Source organism: Trachemys scripta, chromosome 1 (assembly GCF_013100865.1).
Source record: "Trachemys scripta elegans isolate TJP31775 chromosome 1, CAS_Tse_1.0, whole genome shotgun sequence".
Lineage (NCBI taxonomy): Eukaryota > Metazoa > Chordata > Testudines > Emydidae > Trachemys > Trachemys scripta.
In genome coordinates this window covers 290,178,453-290,196,366 of record NC_048298.1, presented here as the reverse complement: position 1 = coordinate 290,196,366, position 17,914 = coordinate 290,178,453, and the positions used below count along the sequence as shown (strand labels likewise).

At 41.9% G+C, this 17,914-nt stretch overlaps 1 protein-coding gene across 7 annotated transcripts in view; it reads left to right on the top strand.

Moving 5' to 3' along the window:
• Positions 1-17,914, top strand: part of RCBTB1 (RCC1 and BTB domain containing protein 1) — a 48,032-nt gene that overhangs the window by 6,505 nt on the left and 23,613 nt on the right. For 5 of the 7 annotated variants that reach the window (XM_034758514.1, XM_034758516.1, XM_034758512.1 and 2 more), the window contains 3 exons: positions 14,060-14,230; positions 15,194-15,344; positions 16,858-17,024. In XM_034758514.1, the coding sequence (XP_034614405.1) occupies positions 14,087-14,230; positions 15,194-15,344; positions 16,858-17,024 (462 nt within the window). In that variant the 5' untranslated portion in view covers positions 14,060-14,086. Of the gene's footprint in view, positions 1-14,059; positions 14,231-15,193; positions 15,345-16,857; positions 17,025-17,914 lie in introns of those variants that run through there. The other 2 variants (XM_034758517.1, XM_034758520.1) reach the window with 2 other exon arrangements.

Here is a 17,914-nt window from a genome sequence, read left to right as displayed (position 1 = left end):
CTTCAGACTTTGTTAGTCTCAAAGGTGCCACAGGACCCTCTGTTGCTTTTTACAGATTCAGACTAACACGGCTACCCCTCTGATACTTAATAATCAAATGTTACCTTTCTGATGAAAGTGGACCTGGAAAAGATAACCAAATAAGGTAGTGTTATCCTGTTCCACAGTTTGTCATAGTATGGCTGGATTCTGAAGGATGAACATTCATTCCTACACTTTCATAGCTGTGTAGTTTCCTCTGGGCTCTTCCTGCAAAAATAATAAATGATTCGCACAGAGAGCCTTGCACAGGAATCTGAGGTTATATTTAGAACATGGTGAGGGGTGGGACAAAAATAATATATTGCAAATTGTATAGTTCCTGGAAGGTTTGCTTCACCCACTGTCAGAGAATTCAGAAACTAAGTGGGAGATTGCTTTGATAACAGGTGTAACTATAAGCTAACATCTTTCCAAAACAAGTTTTTATTCCCCCGTATGGAAATTTTCTACTCTCTTTAGAGAGGGAAAGGATGGACCTATGATCAGGTTGGGAATTAATTTTCCTTCGACAACAGAAGCACTTGTAGTGTACAACTAGCAGATTCTAAAACAGTTGGGTGCTATTAAAGCTGACAACGCAGTAGGTCAGATATTGTGAAATAATGAGCTTCAAAGGATGTTTGATTAATTTAGACTTAATGAAAAACAAAAAGAGCCCTGATATTAAAGTAAAAAATGCCAATTCATAACAAAATACTGTAGCAAACTACACCATCTACTGGCAATAGCTAACCACTGCAGTGGGGATGGGAAACCCACTGTAATAAAGAATACTGTACTCTCATATCACCTAGCAGGTAGGAAGTCGTTAACTAGGACATCTGTGAATTTTTCATTGGTCACTACATTTCAGAGAGATTTGAGGATTGTGAATTGGTAAACACAATTTCATTCTAGCAAAAGGTCAAGAAAGAAACTAGAAAATTATAGGCAAAAGACTCATTTGTGATGGGTGGAAAAAAGAATTTTTGAAACTATTTTAAGTAGTATAATGGTAAGCCTTGGACAATCACAGCTTTAGAGTAGCCATCATGGCTTCAGGTAGAGGGAAGTCGTATTTGAATAAGCTGCTGGAGTTCTTGTTAAATACTACCACTATGGATGAGAAATACAGTGACTATAATAGAGCTAGATTTTTTTTTTCCCCAAGTATTTGACAAGATCCCATGTCAGAGATCAGTGAGTAAAATCAGATTATATGATGTGGAAAAGAAAACTAAACTGAAGATCAAGAGAGAAAAGGGAACCAGTTTTGTTTGTTTGTTTTTTGTTCTTTGTTTTTTTTAATCCACAAAAGCTTATGCTCAAATAAATCTTAGTCTTTAAATTGCCACCGGACTCCTTGTTGAGTAATGTATGGTATCTTTCTTGCTTGATATGGTCACGTGGGATACATAAGAAGTCCATTTTAGGACACTGTTTCTAACATATAGTAAAAGTGCTATTAACCATAATTGCCTATCTTAATGGCCAATGAATTTTTAGTCCTCCTGATAGTGCATGTTAGTCACACTGGTGTCTTCAGTTAATTGCTACAGTAGCCAGAAAAGAAATATCGATGTTAATAGATTTCACTCTAAAATAAGGGTTTTAAAATGAGACTTCCAAATGTACAGTTAATGTTGGGAGTAGTACAGTTAATAAAAAAAAAAAAAAACAATGTCGCTGTTCTTTAAAATATTTTGATCATATAGGTGGTAGCACCATTAGATGGTAAATAAAGTGGTTACTTGTAAAAATACTAAGTATAGGAGCAAGGAGCTAGACAAAGGCTTAGTCTGCACTTAAAAATTAGAAGAAAAATTTCATCCCATGAGCACCATAGTTAGATCAACCTAACCCCCAGTGTAGACGCAGCTAGGTCAACAGAAGAGTTCTTCTGTTCAACCAGCTACTGCCTCTTGGAAAGGCGGATTAATTATATCCATGGGGAAAAAACCCTTCCTTCATAGCTGCAGCTGTGCTGCTGTAGTGTTTGTAGTTTAGAGGTAGCCTTAGGGCTGGTCTACGCTGGGGGGGGGTGTCGATGTAAGATACACAACTTCAGCTATGGGAATACCGTGGCTGAAGTCGACATATCTTATTCTGACTTGCCTCCCGTCCTCATGGTGTGGGATCGACGGCCGCAGCTCCCCCGTCGACTCTGCTACCACTGCTCGCTCCGATGGAGTTCCAGAGTCGATGGCGAGCGTGTTCGGGGATCGATATATCACGTCCTAACGAGATGCGATATATCGATCCCTGATAAATCGATCGCTCCCCGCCGATACGGCGGGTAGTCTGGACATACCTTTAGAATATAAAGGCTGCTAAGAGGTGTACTGACAAAACAATGGACAATCAATCCTGCACCATGCAAGGTGAATCTGAAGTTTCACTGAGCTCAGAAACCTTTCTTAGATATTACTGTGTAAAAAGTTGATCTCAAGAGATTCCTTCTACTCTTGAAAATAATAGACAGACTCAGGGCCATCCCTAGACATTGTGGTGCCCTATTCACCCCTCTTCCCCCCCCCCTTGCATGGGGGCTGGTCCCAGGCCTCCATGGGGGGGGCATCCCCAGGCCTCTGCAGGGGGCGGAGGGGTGGGGCTGTGCCCAAGGTCTGTGGGGGGCAAGAGCAGGCTTGGGGGGCAATGGGGAACCATCCCCCCACCACAAGCCAGCAGAGCAGGTTGGGGCCGGGTCGCTCCACTTCCTGCTGCCCAGTAATTGCAGGGCGGGCTCAACTCCGCACTCATAGGGCAGCAGGAGCTCTGCTCTGCTCCCCTGGCTCCCAGCCTTGGGACTTGGGGGGCAGAGGGGTGACTGCCCCCCAGCACTCACCGGCAGCGCAGCTGGGAGCTGGTGGAGCGGGCTGGGGCCTGGTCGCTCCACTCCTTGCCGCTTGGTGAGTGCAGGGTGCGCCCGACCCCTGCTGCAGTCCCCCGGGACGTAGCTCAGGGGAAGGGGTGGAGTGGGGGCAGGACTGGGGCAGAGTGGAGTGGGAAGGGGTGGGGGCGGAGCAGGGGCAGAGTCTTTGGCATGGGGGCTTTGGGGGAAGAGGCGGAGCAGGGGTGGGGGCAGCTTTCCTGGCTAGCTTAGCTGGCTGGGGGATTGGGCTGGCCGCTGGAGCAGCGCACAGCTGCGTAGGGCACCAGGAAATTTGGGGCAATTTGGTGCCCCAAATTTCCTGGTGCCCTGTATAGCTGCGTAGTTTGCATATGGGTAAGGATGGCCGTGGGCGGACTTAGCTTTAATTTAATTCCATGACAAATCTGTTTGTAATCTCTTTTCCATAGCACTTCACATCTTTGAGTAGGTTCCAGGTCTTGTATTGCTCAAGCTTGTCTGTATTCTTATAGCGTTCACCTCCAGTCTTTTTACTTCTATGTGCCAAATAGAGTGTGCACAAGAGTCTATCTCTTGAATCATGTGGCTAGTTAGTCTGCAAATATGCCAAGTAAACTCCGAGGTCGGCCATCAATTGCTAGGAATTCTAAGTGTATATTTACACTGCAGAAAAAGACCTGTGGAAATAAGTCTCTGCGTCCGGATCAGCCAACCGGAGCTCGTGCTACTGGGCGTAAAATAGCAGTGTAGACATTTGGGCTTGGGCTGGAGCCTGAGCTCTGAGACCCTCATTTTCTCTCCTCCCCTCCCTCCCCCCCCACTCCCCCACTGGGTTTCAGAGCCCATCCCCAGCCCAAACATTCACACTGCTGTTTTTAGCCGGGTAGTGTGAGCTTGAGTTAGTTGACCCGGGTTTAGAGACTTGCTGCCTTGAGTTTTTGTTTTTTGCAGTTTAGGCATACTTTCATAGACCACCATTTCACAGACAGCAACATGTTCTGTGTTGAAATTATGTTTGTTGCTGTGAGCCTCATAACTCAAATACATTTAAAGGTAGTAACACATTTACTGAAGAAAGATTTTAACCAAAAAAAAAAAAGCTTTCCTAATGGCTTGTCCATGGACTATACATGATTGCCAAATTTGTGCATCTAGGAGGAAATCCTAATAGATTAAGGCCAGAAGGCTCTGTTATGATGATCTAGTCTGACCTCCTGAATAACACCAGTGAACCCAGCATTCCTGACTCAAAGTCCTCTGAGCTAACGAGTTCATCATGTTCCTCTCCCAAAGCATGTTGCTGAACTAACCTTTTTGTCTATCAGTCCTAAAGCACTTGTAGTGTAAAACACTGGTTTTCAAACTTTTTTTCTGAAGACCCAGTTGAAGAAAATTGTTGATGCCCACAACCCAACGGAACCGGGGATGAGGAGTTTGGGGTGTGGGAGGGGCTCAGGGCTGTGGCAGAGGGCTGGTGTGAGGGCTGCGGGGTGGGGTTAGGAATGAGGGGTTCAAGGTGTGGGAGGGGGTTCTGGGCTGGAGTTGGGAGGGGGTCAGGGCTCTCGGCTGGAGGTGCAGGAAGGGGCTCCAGGTTTGTGGGGGGGACTGGGGCAGGGGATTGGGGCGTGGGCTTAACTTGGGTGGCTCCTGGTCAGTGGTGACGTTTAGATTCTAAGGCAGGCTTCCTGTCTGTCCTGGCACTGCAGACCGTGCTGCGCCCCGGAAAGTAAGGCAGGCTAGTCCCTACCTGTTCTGACACCGCGCTGCGCCCCAGAAGCAGCCAGCAGCAGGTCCGGCTCCTAGGTGGAGGTGCATAAACGGCTCCTCGCAGCTCTCGACTGCAAACACCACCACCCCCAGCGGCCAATGGGAGTGCGGAGCTGGTGCTCGGGTTAGGGGCAGTGTGTGGAACCCCGTGGCCCTCCACCTCCCTCCAACTAGGAGACGGACCTGCTGCTGGTTGCTTCCGGGGCGCAGCGCGGTGTCAGAACAGGTAGGGACTAGTCTGCCTTAGCCGGCAGCATCGCCAACAGAACTTCTAACGGCCCAGTCGGCGGTACTCACCAGAGCCGCCGCGACCCAGTCATGACCCGCAGTTTGAAAACCACTGGTGTAAAAGTCCTATATGTAGTTGTTTTGTTGCCACTTTGTATCTAGCAGGAACTGATTCTTTAGTTGGGAGCAAATACAAATAGCATATCCTCTCCAGCCGGAGAGGTCTAAGAGAGACATTATCCTCTGAATAGACCTTTGCTCTCTCCACATAGAGTAAACAGGATGTCGGACTGCAATGCTAGAGGAATTCAGTATAAATCAAAGTAGGTGGTGTTCAAAGTCAAGGTGATGGTTTATAAGAAATGGTGTGATTGTAAGTATGGTGCTGTGTGTGCAGTCTAGGTTAAAGATTTGTCAAAGTTGGTAAACCATTGTGAGGGTTTTTAGATCTTGGCATCTAACTAGCTTCCAATAGATAATTGTTACTGATTAAGAGAGTCTAAATGCAAGCTCATTGTTAAGCCGTATAAATTACAATAATGTGTAGGTCTTTCTGGTGTTTAGTTTTGAAAGAACTTTGTAAACAGGCTTTTGTGGAATGAGTAATAACTAGATAGAGACTATATACCGGGGTGGCCAATCTGTGGCTCTGGAGCCGCATGTGGCTCTTCAGAGGTTAATATGTGGCTACTTGCATAGGCATTGACGCTGGAGCTACAGAGGCTAACTTTCCAACGTGCTGGGGAGTGCTCACTGCTCAACCCCGTGCTCTGCCCCAGGCCCTGCCCCCACGCCATCCCTTTCCCCAAGGCCCCTGCCCCTTCCCCCCCAGCCTGCCATGCCCTTACTCCTCCCCCTCTCCCGCAGAGCCCCCTGCGCATGTGAAACAGCTGATTACGGGAGGCGCTGGAGGGCCAGAGCTGATGGGGGGTGGGGTGGCTGCTAACATATTACTGTGGCTTTTTGGCAATGTACAATGGTAAATTCTGGCTCCTTCTCAGTTTTCAGGTTGGCCACCCCTGCTATATACACTTGAAACCTAGGTCACAGGTTTCAAATATAGTGGCCTAAAGTTAGGCTCCTAAATCCATATGTGGGCACCTAGGTTATTTTTCAAGAGTGCTGAGTATGTAGCAGGCTCCTCTTGGGTGCTCAGCGCTCTTGAAAATGAAGTAGGTTCCTTAGTATGAATTTGGGAGCCCAACTTTAGGCTACTATTTTTGAAAAATCTTTGCTGTAGTCAACTTTAAAAAATGAATTAAAAGTAGTTTCAGGTACTAAATTTGCTCCTGAGAGGTCTGCCAACTTCTGCCTTTTTAAAAAAGGTAGGAAAACTGCTAAATGTGTTTATTCCTGTTACTGTGTGAAGATCCAGGAACACAAAGAGGAACTGACTATACTGAAAGTACGGTCACAAAGTAAACAAATAAAATAAACACACAACTTCTTTGCTCTTTTATAATTTTAGGTGGTGGTTGCATTATTAGTCACTTTTCTTTTTTTTTTTTTACCTGATGTTGGAGATATCCCTTTAAAACGTGTACTTGAATACTCATGATTTTATAGCCTTTAAATATCTTGTCAAAGATTTAGGGATAAGGGTGTCATGGTTTCATAGCTTTTTTTACCTTAAAACACAATAACAAAAACAATTTGCAGTAACTGAGTGTTGAAACTTGTCATGTGCATTGCTCTGCAGTTTAGTGTCACAATTTACTTAGGATTGCTACTTATTTAGGACTTGTCTGCATTAAAGAATTCCACCAAAACATTTCCACTGGTTCAGCTGCATTGATGACAGCCCTCCCTATAGGTAAGGTAAGGATGCCAGAAGCTACCATCCGTGCCAAACTAGCTCCTGCAGCTGAACTGATAGTATCATCAATGGAGAATTTGTTGGTAAAATTCTGTATCATAAATGTGGCCTTTGGTTCACTAGAGTTCCTCTGTTTGGTGATTCTTTGCTTTCTAATCTTTTGGAGTTAATGCTCTTTAATTATATTGCTCAAGTGTTTTTTATTGGAGATAGAAATGAAAAGAAATGTAAGCCACAATAGCTGCATCAGTTTTAACACTCTAAGTTAACTGTGCATGTGTGTGTGTGGGGGGGAAATGTGTGAAATATTTTCACTGCAGACTAATGGTGAGTAATCCTACCAATATTCATACACTTCTATGAAAGTCTTCATTATTTGTATTACAGTAACATCTAGAGGTCTGACCTAAGTTTGGTGCCACATTGTGCTAAAGACTATAGTAACATAGCATAAATTCTTTGAGGTGAGGACTGTCTCTCAAGCTAAGTAGACAAAGGGGAAGCAAAGTCTCACAGATTTGAAGCGACAAGCCCAAGGTCACACAGTGCTTCAGTGGCAGAGTAGATCTTATGTTTTTAAAAGTTCTATAAACTGTCAGGTCAGGGTGGTAGATGACATTTGCATTCCTAACTACTGATATGCATCTCCTTTTCATTCATTCTTCCATTTTGAGCCTACAAAAGGTCCTCTGTGGACAAAGCAGGCTCTTACATGTGGTCCTTTTCTCTTGCATCTAAATTAATGTAATCTTTCCTTTCCAAATCTTGAGGATTTTTTGAGGTTTTGTGGTAAACTAGCTCTGATAAGAAGAGTTTGCCTAAGATTACTGTAAACACAGAATGAAGCACAATAGTATAGTCGACTCTGAGCATTCAGATATCGTGTCTGGCCCCAACCAATCATGACATTTAAAGAAAAGGGTTCTTTATTTGTTTTTCAAGCATTTAGTCTTGGGTCTCATTTTCAGGCTTTTCTGCACAACTGTGCGGGTTAGAAACTTTCATCTTAAAAAGCTGAGATTCTCATGTAATAGCTTGACTCAAAAATGTGGGGCTTCAAGAAAAACACCCAAGTGTGAGATTTTGCAATATCCAGAATAAACTTTCCAGATTTGTATTTTGGTACTTGACCATGTGCTAATGTCATAAGCAGCCAGTCCAAATAATTTACATGCCTTAGTTTATAGTGTTAATCTCATGTGAAAGAGCTAAAAATTACTTATATAGCACTTCATTGTTGAGTGTTTTGAACATTTAACTCATCATTCCCCATGTGGCAGAGGCAAGTGTATTCCCCATTTTACAACCACATAAATTTAATTCTGAGTATCATCAACTTCTGTCACTCCGGCTCCTGATTAGGAGAATAGTCTTCCTGAGTTGGAGTCGGTAGTTGATGTGTTACTCTGCACAGGCAGACCCTGTGTCCATATAGTCTTCCATTGACTTCATTGAGGTACCATACAGATACGGAGGTCTACTCACTCAGTGACTTCCTGGATCAGAGCTCTAGTTGATTATAGTCCATCACAAAAGTTTCACAATTGTGCAGCTCTCAGTTATCAACAATACTGCATTTAACAGAGTGCAGCTACGCAGTCTGATTTAATGTGATTTTTTTTTTAAATGTAATCTCATGTTTTATTGTAGGCTGAGCTTGTAGCACCAGCTATAGTTAAGGTTGCCTGATACTTGACATTATAAGAACTTGAATTCAGTTGCTTGTAACTCTTGCAAACTTTAACTGTCCATTGAATTTTTGAAAAATTTCAGTTAGAGCAGTTAATTCATTTCTAAGTATGAGTTGAGCAAACAAGGTATCTCTCCGTAATAGTGGGAAAAAATGCTTACAAATATTTCATTGAGAAGCTCTAGCACTTCTTTGCGTTGGCGTAGACACATACAATTTGGCAGTGAGATTGTGTAGTGTCATGGGAGGTGCCTTTTCTTCAAGTGCTGCTCAGAACATCAGGACTGGCAGCCCTAAGTACTACACTGTAAGTAGCACATTCCTGTGGGGAACAATTTAATACACTACACCCGGCTCTGCTCAGCCTGCTGATGGTCTGGACTTCTCAGAATATGTTCTTGCAGCCCTTATCAAAAATTACACTACAATTAGCTTAAAAACTTGAAAACTTTGTATATTACAGTAATCATTAAAAAATGTATAATGTTAATAAATACATAGGTTTGATGAAACAAAGTAATTGTACTTATGTGCCTGTGCTTAATTTGTGTTTTCGACGATTTACCTTCTAAAAAAATCTCGCATGTCTTGCACCCCCAGAAAGGGCATCTTGCACCCCAGGTTAAGAACCACTACACTAAACTGACAAGATCTGCATTTTAATTTAATTTTAAAAGAAGCTTCTTAAACATTTTAAAAACCTTGTTTACTTTACATACAACAATAGTTGAGTTATATAATATAGACTTATAGAAAGAGACCTTCTAAAAACATTAAAATGTATTACTGGCACGCAAAACCTTAAATTAGAGTGAATAAATGAAGACTCGGCACACCACTTCTGAAAGGTTGCTGACCCCTGTTCTAACACATTCTGAGGGTGTGGCTATAAAAGGGAGCATGGCGCTGGTTGCTGTCTCACTTCCTTCCAACTGCAACAGTGAATGTACACAGACCTCTTCAGATTGCAGGGATATAAAATCTTTCCATTCTTAGATTAGTTAGTAGTTAATAGTTTTAGGTTAAGCTAGCTTTAGAAATAAGTTTAGATTAACTTTCAGTTTAAAGTAAGTTACTTACACAATACCATGGCAGATTTAAAGATCAAGAAACACTGTTTTAAAGGGTGTTTGTCATGCCTGGCTGTCTTTATAATATAATTATAATATATAATATAATAAATGGAGATATCCCATCTCCTAGAACTGGAAGGGACCTTGAAGGTCATAGAGTCCAGCCCCCTGCCTTCACTAGCAGGACCAAGTACTGATTTTGCCCCAGATCCCCAAGTGGCCCCGTCAAGGATTGAACTCACAACCCTGGGTTTAGCAGGCCAATGCTCAAACCACTGAGCTATCCCTCCTCCCCTTTGTGACATCCGTTGTGCATGTTCAGTGCTGAAATGCCTAGGAGAAAGGCATTCTTGTTCATATTGTGCTATTTGGGGCCCTCCGCAGGCCCACATAGCTAGACAAGACTTCAGGCTCTTCTGTTACAAGAAACATTGTTGGTCCAGCCTCTTGGATCAGATACTTCTAAATAGATATCAGATACCTCACTTCCAGAAGGAATCTGGGGTAACTTAAGACTTTGATGTAAATCAGTGTATAAATTTACCAGTATTCTTTCCCAAACCATGGGCACGTAAGGGCAAATCTAAATTACATTCTTTAGACCCAGAAAATACTTTCTGATCGGAACAGGACTAAAGACAACTGCTACGTTGTTTATATCATATGTTGGTCAAGGGTCAAGCTGTCTCTTCCCATTCCCCGTCAGTGGGTCAGATAGTGTATATAGAAGAGAGTTATAAAAGTTCTTCACTCTCTCTCCTCCTGCAGTTCTTAGAGTTCATTCTACCAGTGCAGTTGCTGCAACTGTAGCATGTGGTAGACATGTTCCCATTATTGAAATATGTAAATATGGAGTTCAGTCACACTTTCTCTAAACAGTGTGCCTTTTTAGATTTGGCAGCCAGATCTGATGCACAGTTTGGCAAAGTGACACTTCAGTTGTTGTTGTTTAATTAGGACTCAGTGTTCCTACATCCACCTTTTACGTACTCCTTGCCAAACTATCCCAAGAGTGGGAATATTCAGAGGACTCTTGAAGGAAATGGAGGTTCCTTGTAACTGTAGTTCTTCAAGATGGACTCTACATATTTCCACTCCCTGCCCACCTTCCTCTCTTCTGTGGAGTTCCAATTAAGGTTATCACTGGATTCTGTAATAGGGGTGGAAGAAACTGAGCTGCTTGTGTCACCAAGCCCCTTTGACAGCCATGCCCTCAGAATGGGCTAGAATGTTTAGGGAAGTGGGGAGAAGGGTATGTGAGCATTCCAAGAGTGTGAATATGCAGAGTCAATCATCAAGAACTATGGTTGCAAGTAACTAATCTTCATTTACTCTGTGTGGAAAATGGTCAAAACTTGGCCAAATTATACATTTTTGAAAAAACTCAGACTTGTAAGAGTTTGGAAGCTAAGTTTTCTGAAGATTCTTTATGCACTAAGCATGCTCCTGCTAAAGGCTGCAGGGACTGAGCAGGACTTTTCATGCAATTGCTCCTCTTGGTATGGTGACCAGATGTCCCAATTTTATAGGGACAGTCCCGATTTTTGGATCTTTTTCTTATATAGGCTCCTATTACCCCCCCCGCCCCATCCTGATTTTTCACACTTGTTGTCTGGTCACCCTACCTCTTGGCGTCCTGAAACACTATGGTATCAGGAACTGGGAGTAGGGGGATTCTCTTCACTGCTCTCATTGCTTCTACTTCTGGTGCCCAGGAAGCATGGGCGGGAGGGGGAGAAGCCTGTCTTGAATTCAGAGGGATGAGAAATGGGAGGGGCGGGAGAAAATGGGGTTGCAGGGTGGAAGGTTGCAGGAGCCAGAAAGTGAGGGAGGGAGGAGCTGGAGGGGGTTGGATAGGAGCTGCATGGGACAGGATATAGGTTGCACTTCTTAACTGAGTGCTTGACTCTGCAACTTTAACTATCTTTTAACATAGTCTTTTAGATGTAATAGATATTATGTTAACAGTATTATTTCTACGTGACTGTACCCAGGGTCGTGAAGCATCTCCCCACCATCTGCCCATAGTGCGAGGAAGTGTTGTCTGTGCCTTCTGTGGGTCAGCTCCTTGAAATCACCAGCCTCTGACAATCCAATCACTGCCTTCCAGACCTCTTCAGGCTTTGCTGTCTCTGTACAGGGTAGTTCTAGGCATACATCAATCCCTGAGTCTTCTGAGCATTCCCTGTAGTGCCCAGCCCCTTATCCACTGAGCACTCAAAATTACCAGGCCTGCTGTCCCCAAAGGAACAGTAAACACCAACTTATTACTTATACCTTGCTAAACACTTAATCTTATTCACTATAAATAAATCTATGTTTATTGTTAAAGAACTGACATTGAAGTGAATAAGAATATTGGAAACAAATGGTTACATATCAAACAAAATCATAAAACGCTTTCTTGAGACTAAACATAATTAACAGATTAACATCTTGTTTAAAGAAGCTGGTCTCATCCAAGGTTCTTTCCAGCGTTTTCAGCCAGGTGTGGTTGAGATCCCTCTTTCATGAAGCAAACTCATTGTCCATTTGCTTCCATAGTGAAGGATGCTAGGGTGTCTTCTTTGTCCCCCAAATTATTAGAGCAGCCCTTTTGGTGTGTGGCTCAGAATAGGGTTGTCTCCCCGGCTCTCCCGCTGCTTGCTTCCTCCTGTTACTTTTGTCTTTTGAATTTTTCACAATCCTTCATTAGCATTCAGTTTAGACAGGTCAGAAGAGGCCCTTTTGTTTATATGTAAATTAAGCACTGTATAGTTCAGACCGCTAGATAACAATTTATCTTCTGACAGAACCTGTATTTCATCTTTGCTGGTGATCAGTTCCTAAATACAGACCTTAACATAATTTTGTGTGTGTGTGGCACACACACAGATATGTAACTCCTTAACAACACCCATATATGTCTAGAATGTATATTCTGGACCCAGGAGGTCCCTGTAACATCTAGGCACCCCTCTGTGTCCTTTTCTAGTTGGCACTAAGAGGTTCCTGGGTCATACATGACCAATGCATACCATAGTGTTGTCATTTTATGGAATGCTCTGGTGAGAGCACAGATCCATGCCAATGAAATACCAGCCTATCACATAAATGTGAACAAGTACTAACAGCAGAATATCTTTGGAGCATCAGTGCTAACATGACTTTTCTTGTGTCAGGCCTAAAAAATCTTACATAGGTGCTCTTTTTTTGAGTCTTTTTATCTCCTCCTTGAATCCATTCAGTTTTCATGCGCAAACTAGAGGTGATGAGGGTGGCAGAAATTTGTAAATTATACACAGTGATATTGTTTCTCTGGCAGATTTGATGATCCTTTTATCTTTTGCTCATCTTCCAATGTTCTAACACAATCCAAAGTGTTGCCCAATTAACCAATAATGACTAGTTGCTCTATGCTGAGTTTGCCAACAGTTTTCAGCAAGTAGTCTGAAGCAAACAGATCATGGTTTTGTGCTGTAATTCTCTCATGCTCAAAAATAGTTACTTTTGTCCACAAGGAAAGTTTTAAATCAGCCCCTGCCCCCTGGACATCCCTAATACTTAACAAAAAACCCTAACAAGCTGGCATCATGTGCTACTTACATATATTGGGATTTCACACTGTCCAAAATTAAACTGGGATTGCACACTAGTTGGAGGAGACAGATATTTTGTTTTAAGACCAGGGTGGGCAAACCTTTTGGCCTGAGGTCCACATCGGCGTTCGGAAACTGTATGGAGGGCCGGGTAGGGAAGGCTGTGCCTCCCGAAACAGCCTGGCCCTTACCCCCCTCCCACTTTCCACCCCCCCACTGTCCCCCCCCCCCCCCCCGGCCCCTCTGCCCCATCCAACCGCCCCCTGTCCCCTGATGGCCCCCCGGAACCTCCTGCCCCTTATCCAACCCCCCCGCTCCCCGCCCCTTTACCATGCCTCTCAGAGAAGCAGGACTGGCAGCTGCGCCACCCGGCTGGAGCCAGTCACACCACCATGGTGCCCGGCAGGAACTCGCAGCCCCGCCACCCAGAGTGCTGGTGGCAAGTGAGCTGAGGCTGCGGGGGAGGGAGCTATCCTCCCCGGCCCGGAGCTCAAAGGCCAGGTAGGACTGTCCCACGGGCCCTAGTTTGTCCACCTCTGCTTTAAGATCTGCTTGTCTTTATTTAAATGGAATATAGGCTTGGAATACTGTTTCACATTTACAAGAGAATTGAATGTAATACAAAAGAAAATTAGATCCAAAATATAGCTCAGAAATCTACTGCCACTGAAAGGCAACATTTGCTAGGTAACAGGTTGCATATTTATTAACAAATGGATTTTTTTCAAGTAGAACAGGGTCTTTATCTGTTTTTTTTTCCCCAGTAGTTATTAATTCAAAGTAGCCCAGCAGATACTTATTTTTAATGATATTTCTCTAATATCCTGTCTAGGACTAGCTATTTTTGTTCTTCCTTGGTATGGTGTTTGATTACACATCTTGTATAGGAATAGAATATTCATTCATCAGAGACACTCATGTCCCTGTAGTTAAGTTTTAAGTGCTTTTCTTTTCTAAAGAAGAATATCTTGTGCCGTTTGTTGAAACAAAAAATAAGCCTTTTTAACAGTGTGTTTTTTTTCCTTATTACCGCAGAAATGTCAACTTACTTATAGGAATTATATGAAACCCAACATAGTCATGGTGGATGTAGGAAAGTGGCCAATATTTACCTTGCTTTCACCTCAAGAAATAGCATCTATTCGGAAAGCATGTGTATTTGGCACATCGGCCAATGAAGCTATATACATAACCCATAATGATGAGGTAAGTGTATAAGGAAATGAAATACCTGATCTGTTTTGGGATGTAATTTTAACCCCTTTGAATGCCTGTAAATAAGCAGGCTACAAAAGACACTGCATGAAACTTTGTCCCAGTCTGTGAATGAATGTGGTGGGAATGAATTGCAAATATTTGAAATCTTGCATCGGGACATAACTGGGAAGAGAGTAAAAGGATTCACAATAAAACACTCGTAATGAAAATAATTTCCGTTAATATTAATGTCATAGATTAGTAAAGATGAAAAAATAAAAACTTGCTACATAAACGGAGTCTCTTTACATTTCATTTCACTTGGACAACTGAACTAGACTGGTCAGTTTCACTTCTTGGATCTCTTACACTAGCGCACATTTAAATATAACTGGACAATTATTATGACAAAAGTTAGAACTTATTATATCCAATAGTGATATAAAGGATAGCAGCTGTAATAAAAATGAATCTCCAGTCCAGGATATACCCCCTTTAGAGGTATCAGTTTAAATTTAAGTAACTTTTTTCTGAATCAAAATAGAATTGTCACAGCTTTTTTATGGAAAGAGAAGTAGTGCATTGCCCTAAATAAGCCTAGGCACCCAAAAGGGGGAGATATTTGGATGCCTGCCTTTAAAGCATACAAAACACACAATAAAAACACTTCCGTAAACTTTTAAAGACCTATGATTTCAGTAGAATTATTTCAATTAGGGTTCGTAAACCTTCCTTCTTTGTGTATTAAACAAAAATCTAAATTTTGAATCTAGAACTAGTTGTAGAACCCTTTGAACCAGCAATAAATTTCCATGGATGAAATCTTTGCCCCATTGAAGTTGATGGCAAAACTCCCATTCACTTCACTAGGGCCAGTTTTCACCCTATATATCTATATTTCTGTCTATCTCCCTCTCCATAAATATGAATCTAAATAGTTTAAAATGCAAACTGTTTTTTTTTTCCCCCCAGGTGTTTGTGTTTGGACTAAACTGTAGTAATTGTTTGGGGACTGGAGATAATCAAAGCACAATAGTACCAAAGAAATTAGAAGCCTTATGTGGAAAGAAGATTAACAATCTCAGTTATGGAAGTGGACCACATGTTATACTTAGCACTGAAGGTAGAAAACATTTAGTATGTGAAATAATCAGTTACATATTCTATCAGGGTTAACCAAGAATGGAAATGGAGATATGTTGGTAGATTGGCCAAGTAGCAATGTGCTGGGTTTGTGTTGCTCTTCTGGAAATTCTGATCCTGGGTCAACAAAGTTCAAAGGCCAGATCTCTCAACTTACATAGGTCATAGCTTTGCTGAAGTCACTTTACACTAGCTGAGGAACTGGCCCAAAGCATACCATGATGGTAACATGCTTAGTCTTCCCTCTGGGATGGAGGAGCTATGTAAATTACTAACTATCAGATCTCAATGATCAGATAACATTTTCCAAACCTGGTGACCATCAGAATCAAATAGTATGTTCTAGTTTAGTGGCCTTCTAGCCAACCAACTTTTACAAAAGGAAGAACGCAGGTTATTTCTCAACACTGGGTGGGTAGTAAACTGTGGCAAGGGAATGAATGCATTTTACTTTTTGAACATAAAATTGGAAACCAGACTTCAACATGAAGTTGTAAAGTTCATTGGCTGACTAGCGAGGCAGTGCTGGTTAAAAGGGTCTGGACTTAATGGCTTCAGACCCTAACATTAAACTTTTCTTTGTTTTTAAATAGTTGTTTTGAGTTAAATTTGTCATAGTCTATTCTTATGTGCTTGTAGCATGTGGCTTCAAGCTTCTGAAATATTATGAATAAAATGACAGACTGCTCACTCTCTCCTCTAAATTGTTTTCCTGGTTCCTTTATTTAATGTTGGATTATGAGCACATTGAAACACCTTGCTCAGTTTTTTTTCCTGGGAAGGGGATATTAAAAAATAATTAACATCAAAATTAGTTAATATGGACTCACTGGACAAAGCCTTCTTTGCCTTGAATTGACAAGAGGCAAGATAGAATCTGTTTAAAGGAAGTTCGGGGAAGGCAGAAAGTCAGAGAAGAGCAGAGAGGTTGCTTGAGAAATTCTCAAGGTTGAAGAATGCTGAGCCCAAGGAAGGGAAGGAAACTAAATGGAGTTCAGGAAATGTCCACTCAAAGTTGCTTCCTATTTGGCTTCCCTTATAGAATAGTGAATTCATATAGAAAGCTGGTTTGGTTTGGGGAAAATAGCTTTTGTCTGTATTGTCTGATCAGACAGCTGACATCAGTTTTAAATAGTTAATGATATTTACTGCCAATTATAGTTGGGTGCGGGAGGGAAGCATTTTAATTCTGCAATAAGGTTAGTGAAACCATTTGTTAATGTCCTCCATTATATTCATGTGCCACCATTTATCTCTCTCAAATAACCCAGAGCTCATGCTATGTTATAGTTATGAATAGTTAGACTTGAGAATGAAGGCTAAAAACTGTAGAACAATTACTACACTAGTCTCACCACTTAGTTATTCTACTCTCACTTTCACTTATAGCTCTGTACTTATGCTTTTATAGAAGTTAAAGATAATACAGTGTTTGAATCAATTAACATCTCAATTGGTGGGGGTGGTATCATAAAAATGCATATTTTGTGCAGATGGTGAAGTTTATGCTTGGGGACATAATGGATACAGCCAGCTTGGGAATGGAACAACCAATCAGGGCATTACTCCTATTCAAGTCTGTACCAACCTGCTAATTAAGAGGGTGATTGAAGTAGCTTGTGGCTCTCATCATTCTATGGCCCTATCATCTGATGGAGATGTAAGTCTTATATTTTCTTATTTAACTTTTTCAATAAACTTGGAGTTCCTGAAAGGAATCAGATTGATAGCTTTGGAGACTGAAGTCCTTTCTATCCACAGTACAGGTACAAAGTAACCTTACCCATGCTGTCCTACCAATGTGCTTCAAACCCACGGCACCTTCTCTCTAGCGGTGGGAGGGATAGTTCATTCTCCAGGCCAATTTTAATTCTTCTTCCTTACTGCGATTTGAAAATTGTGGCCAGTGAGTATTCTTGTGGGTTTTTTGTGCATTGGACACCTATCAATAAGTCTGAAACTGGAAAGAACACTGCATCTAAAAAGCAATGTAATTTGTATTCCCTATCTGTATAATAGAGAATTGTACCAGAAATGGTGTAATCTTCCAAAAGATACAAATTTAAAGTTGCTCTCTGTGTGCACTGTTCTAGCACTGACACGGATGGGTCAGTCTGTGGAAGTGTTTTGGTTCTCTTTAATACTGTATCTGATTGCTGCATTATTCATTTATTGTGGAAGTATTCTGCTCTATCCACCTTCACATACATTGAGAGGGATTGGGCATAGTTGGTTTTATATCAAAGTTCTGCTTTATGCTACATATGTTGTAGAAAATATATCCCTGCAGAAATGAGTGGAGTCAGGCTTGATTTGTCCATGTCTAGTTACCTGGAAAGTGTAAATCACAAATTTCTTTCAGTACTACTGACTAGTCAATGTTTCCTTTTCAAATGAAAGTAAAAATGGTATTTTTAGAATGCGAGTAATCAGCCTGATCTAATGCTGTTTTAAGGCTTCATCTGAATTGTTTGATTCTAAAATCAGTTTAAAATAGTTACGATGAGGAATTAAAAATAGGCATAATTCTGTCTATGTACTGGGCCCCCA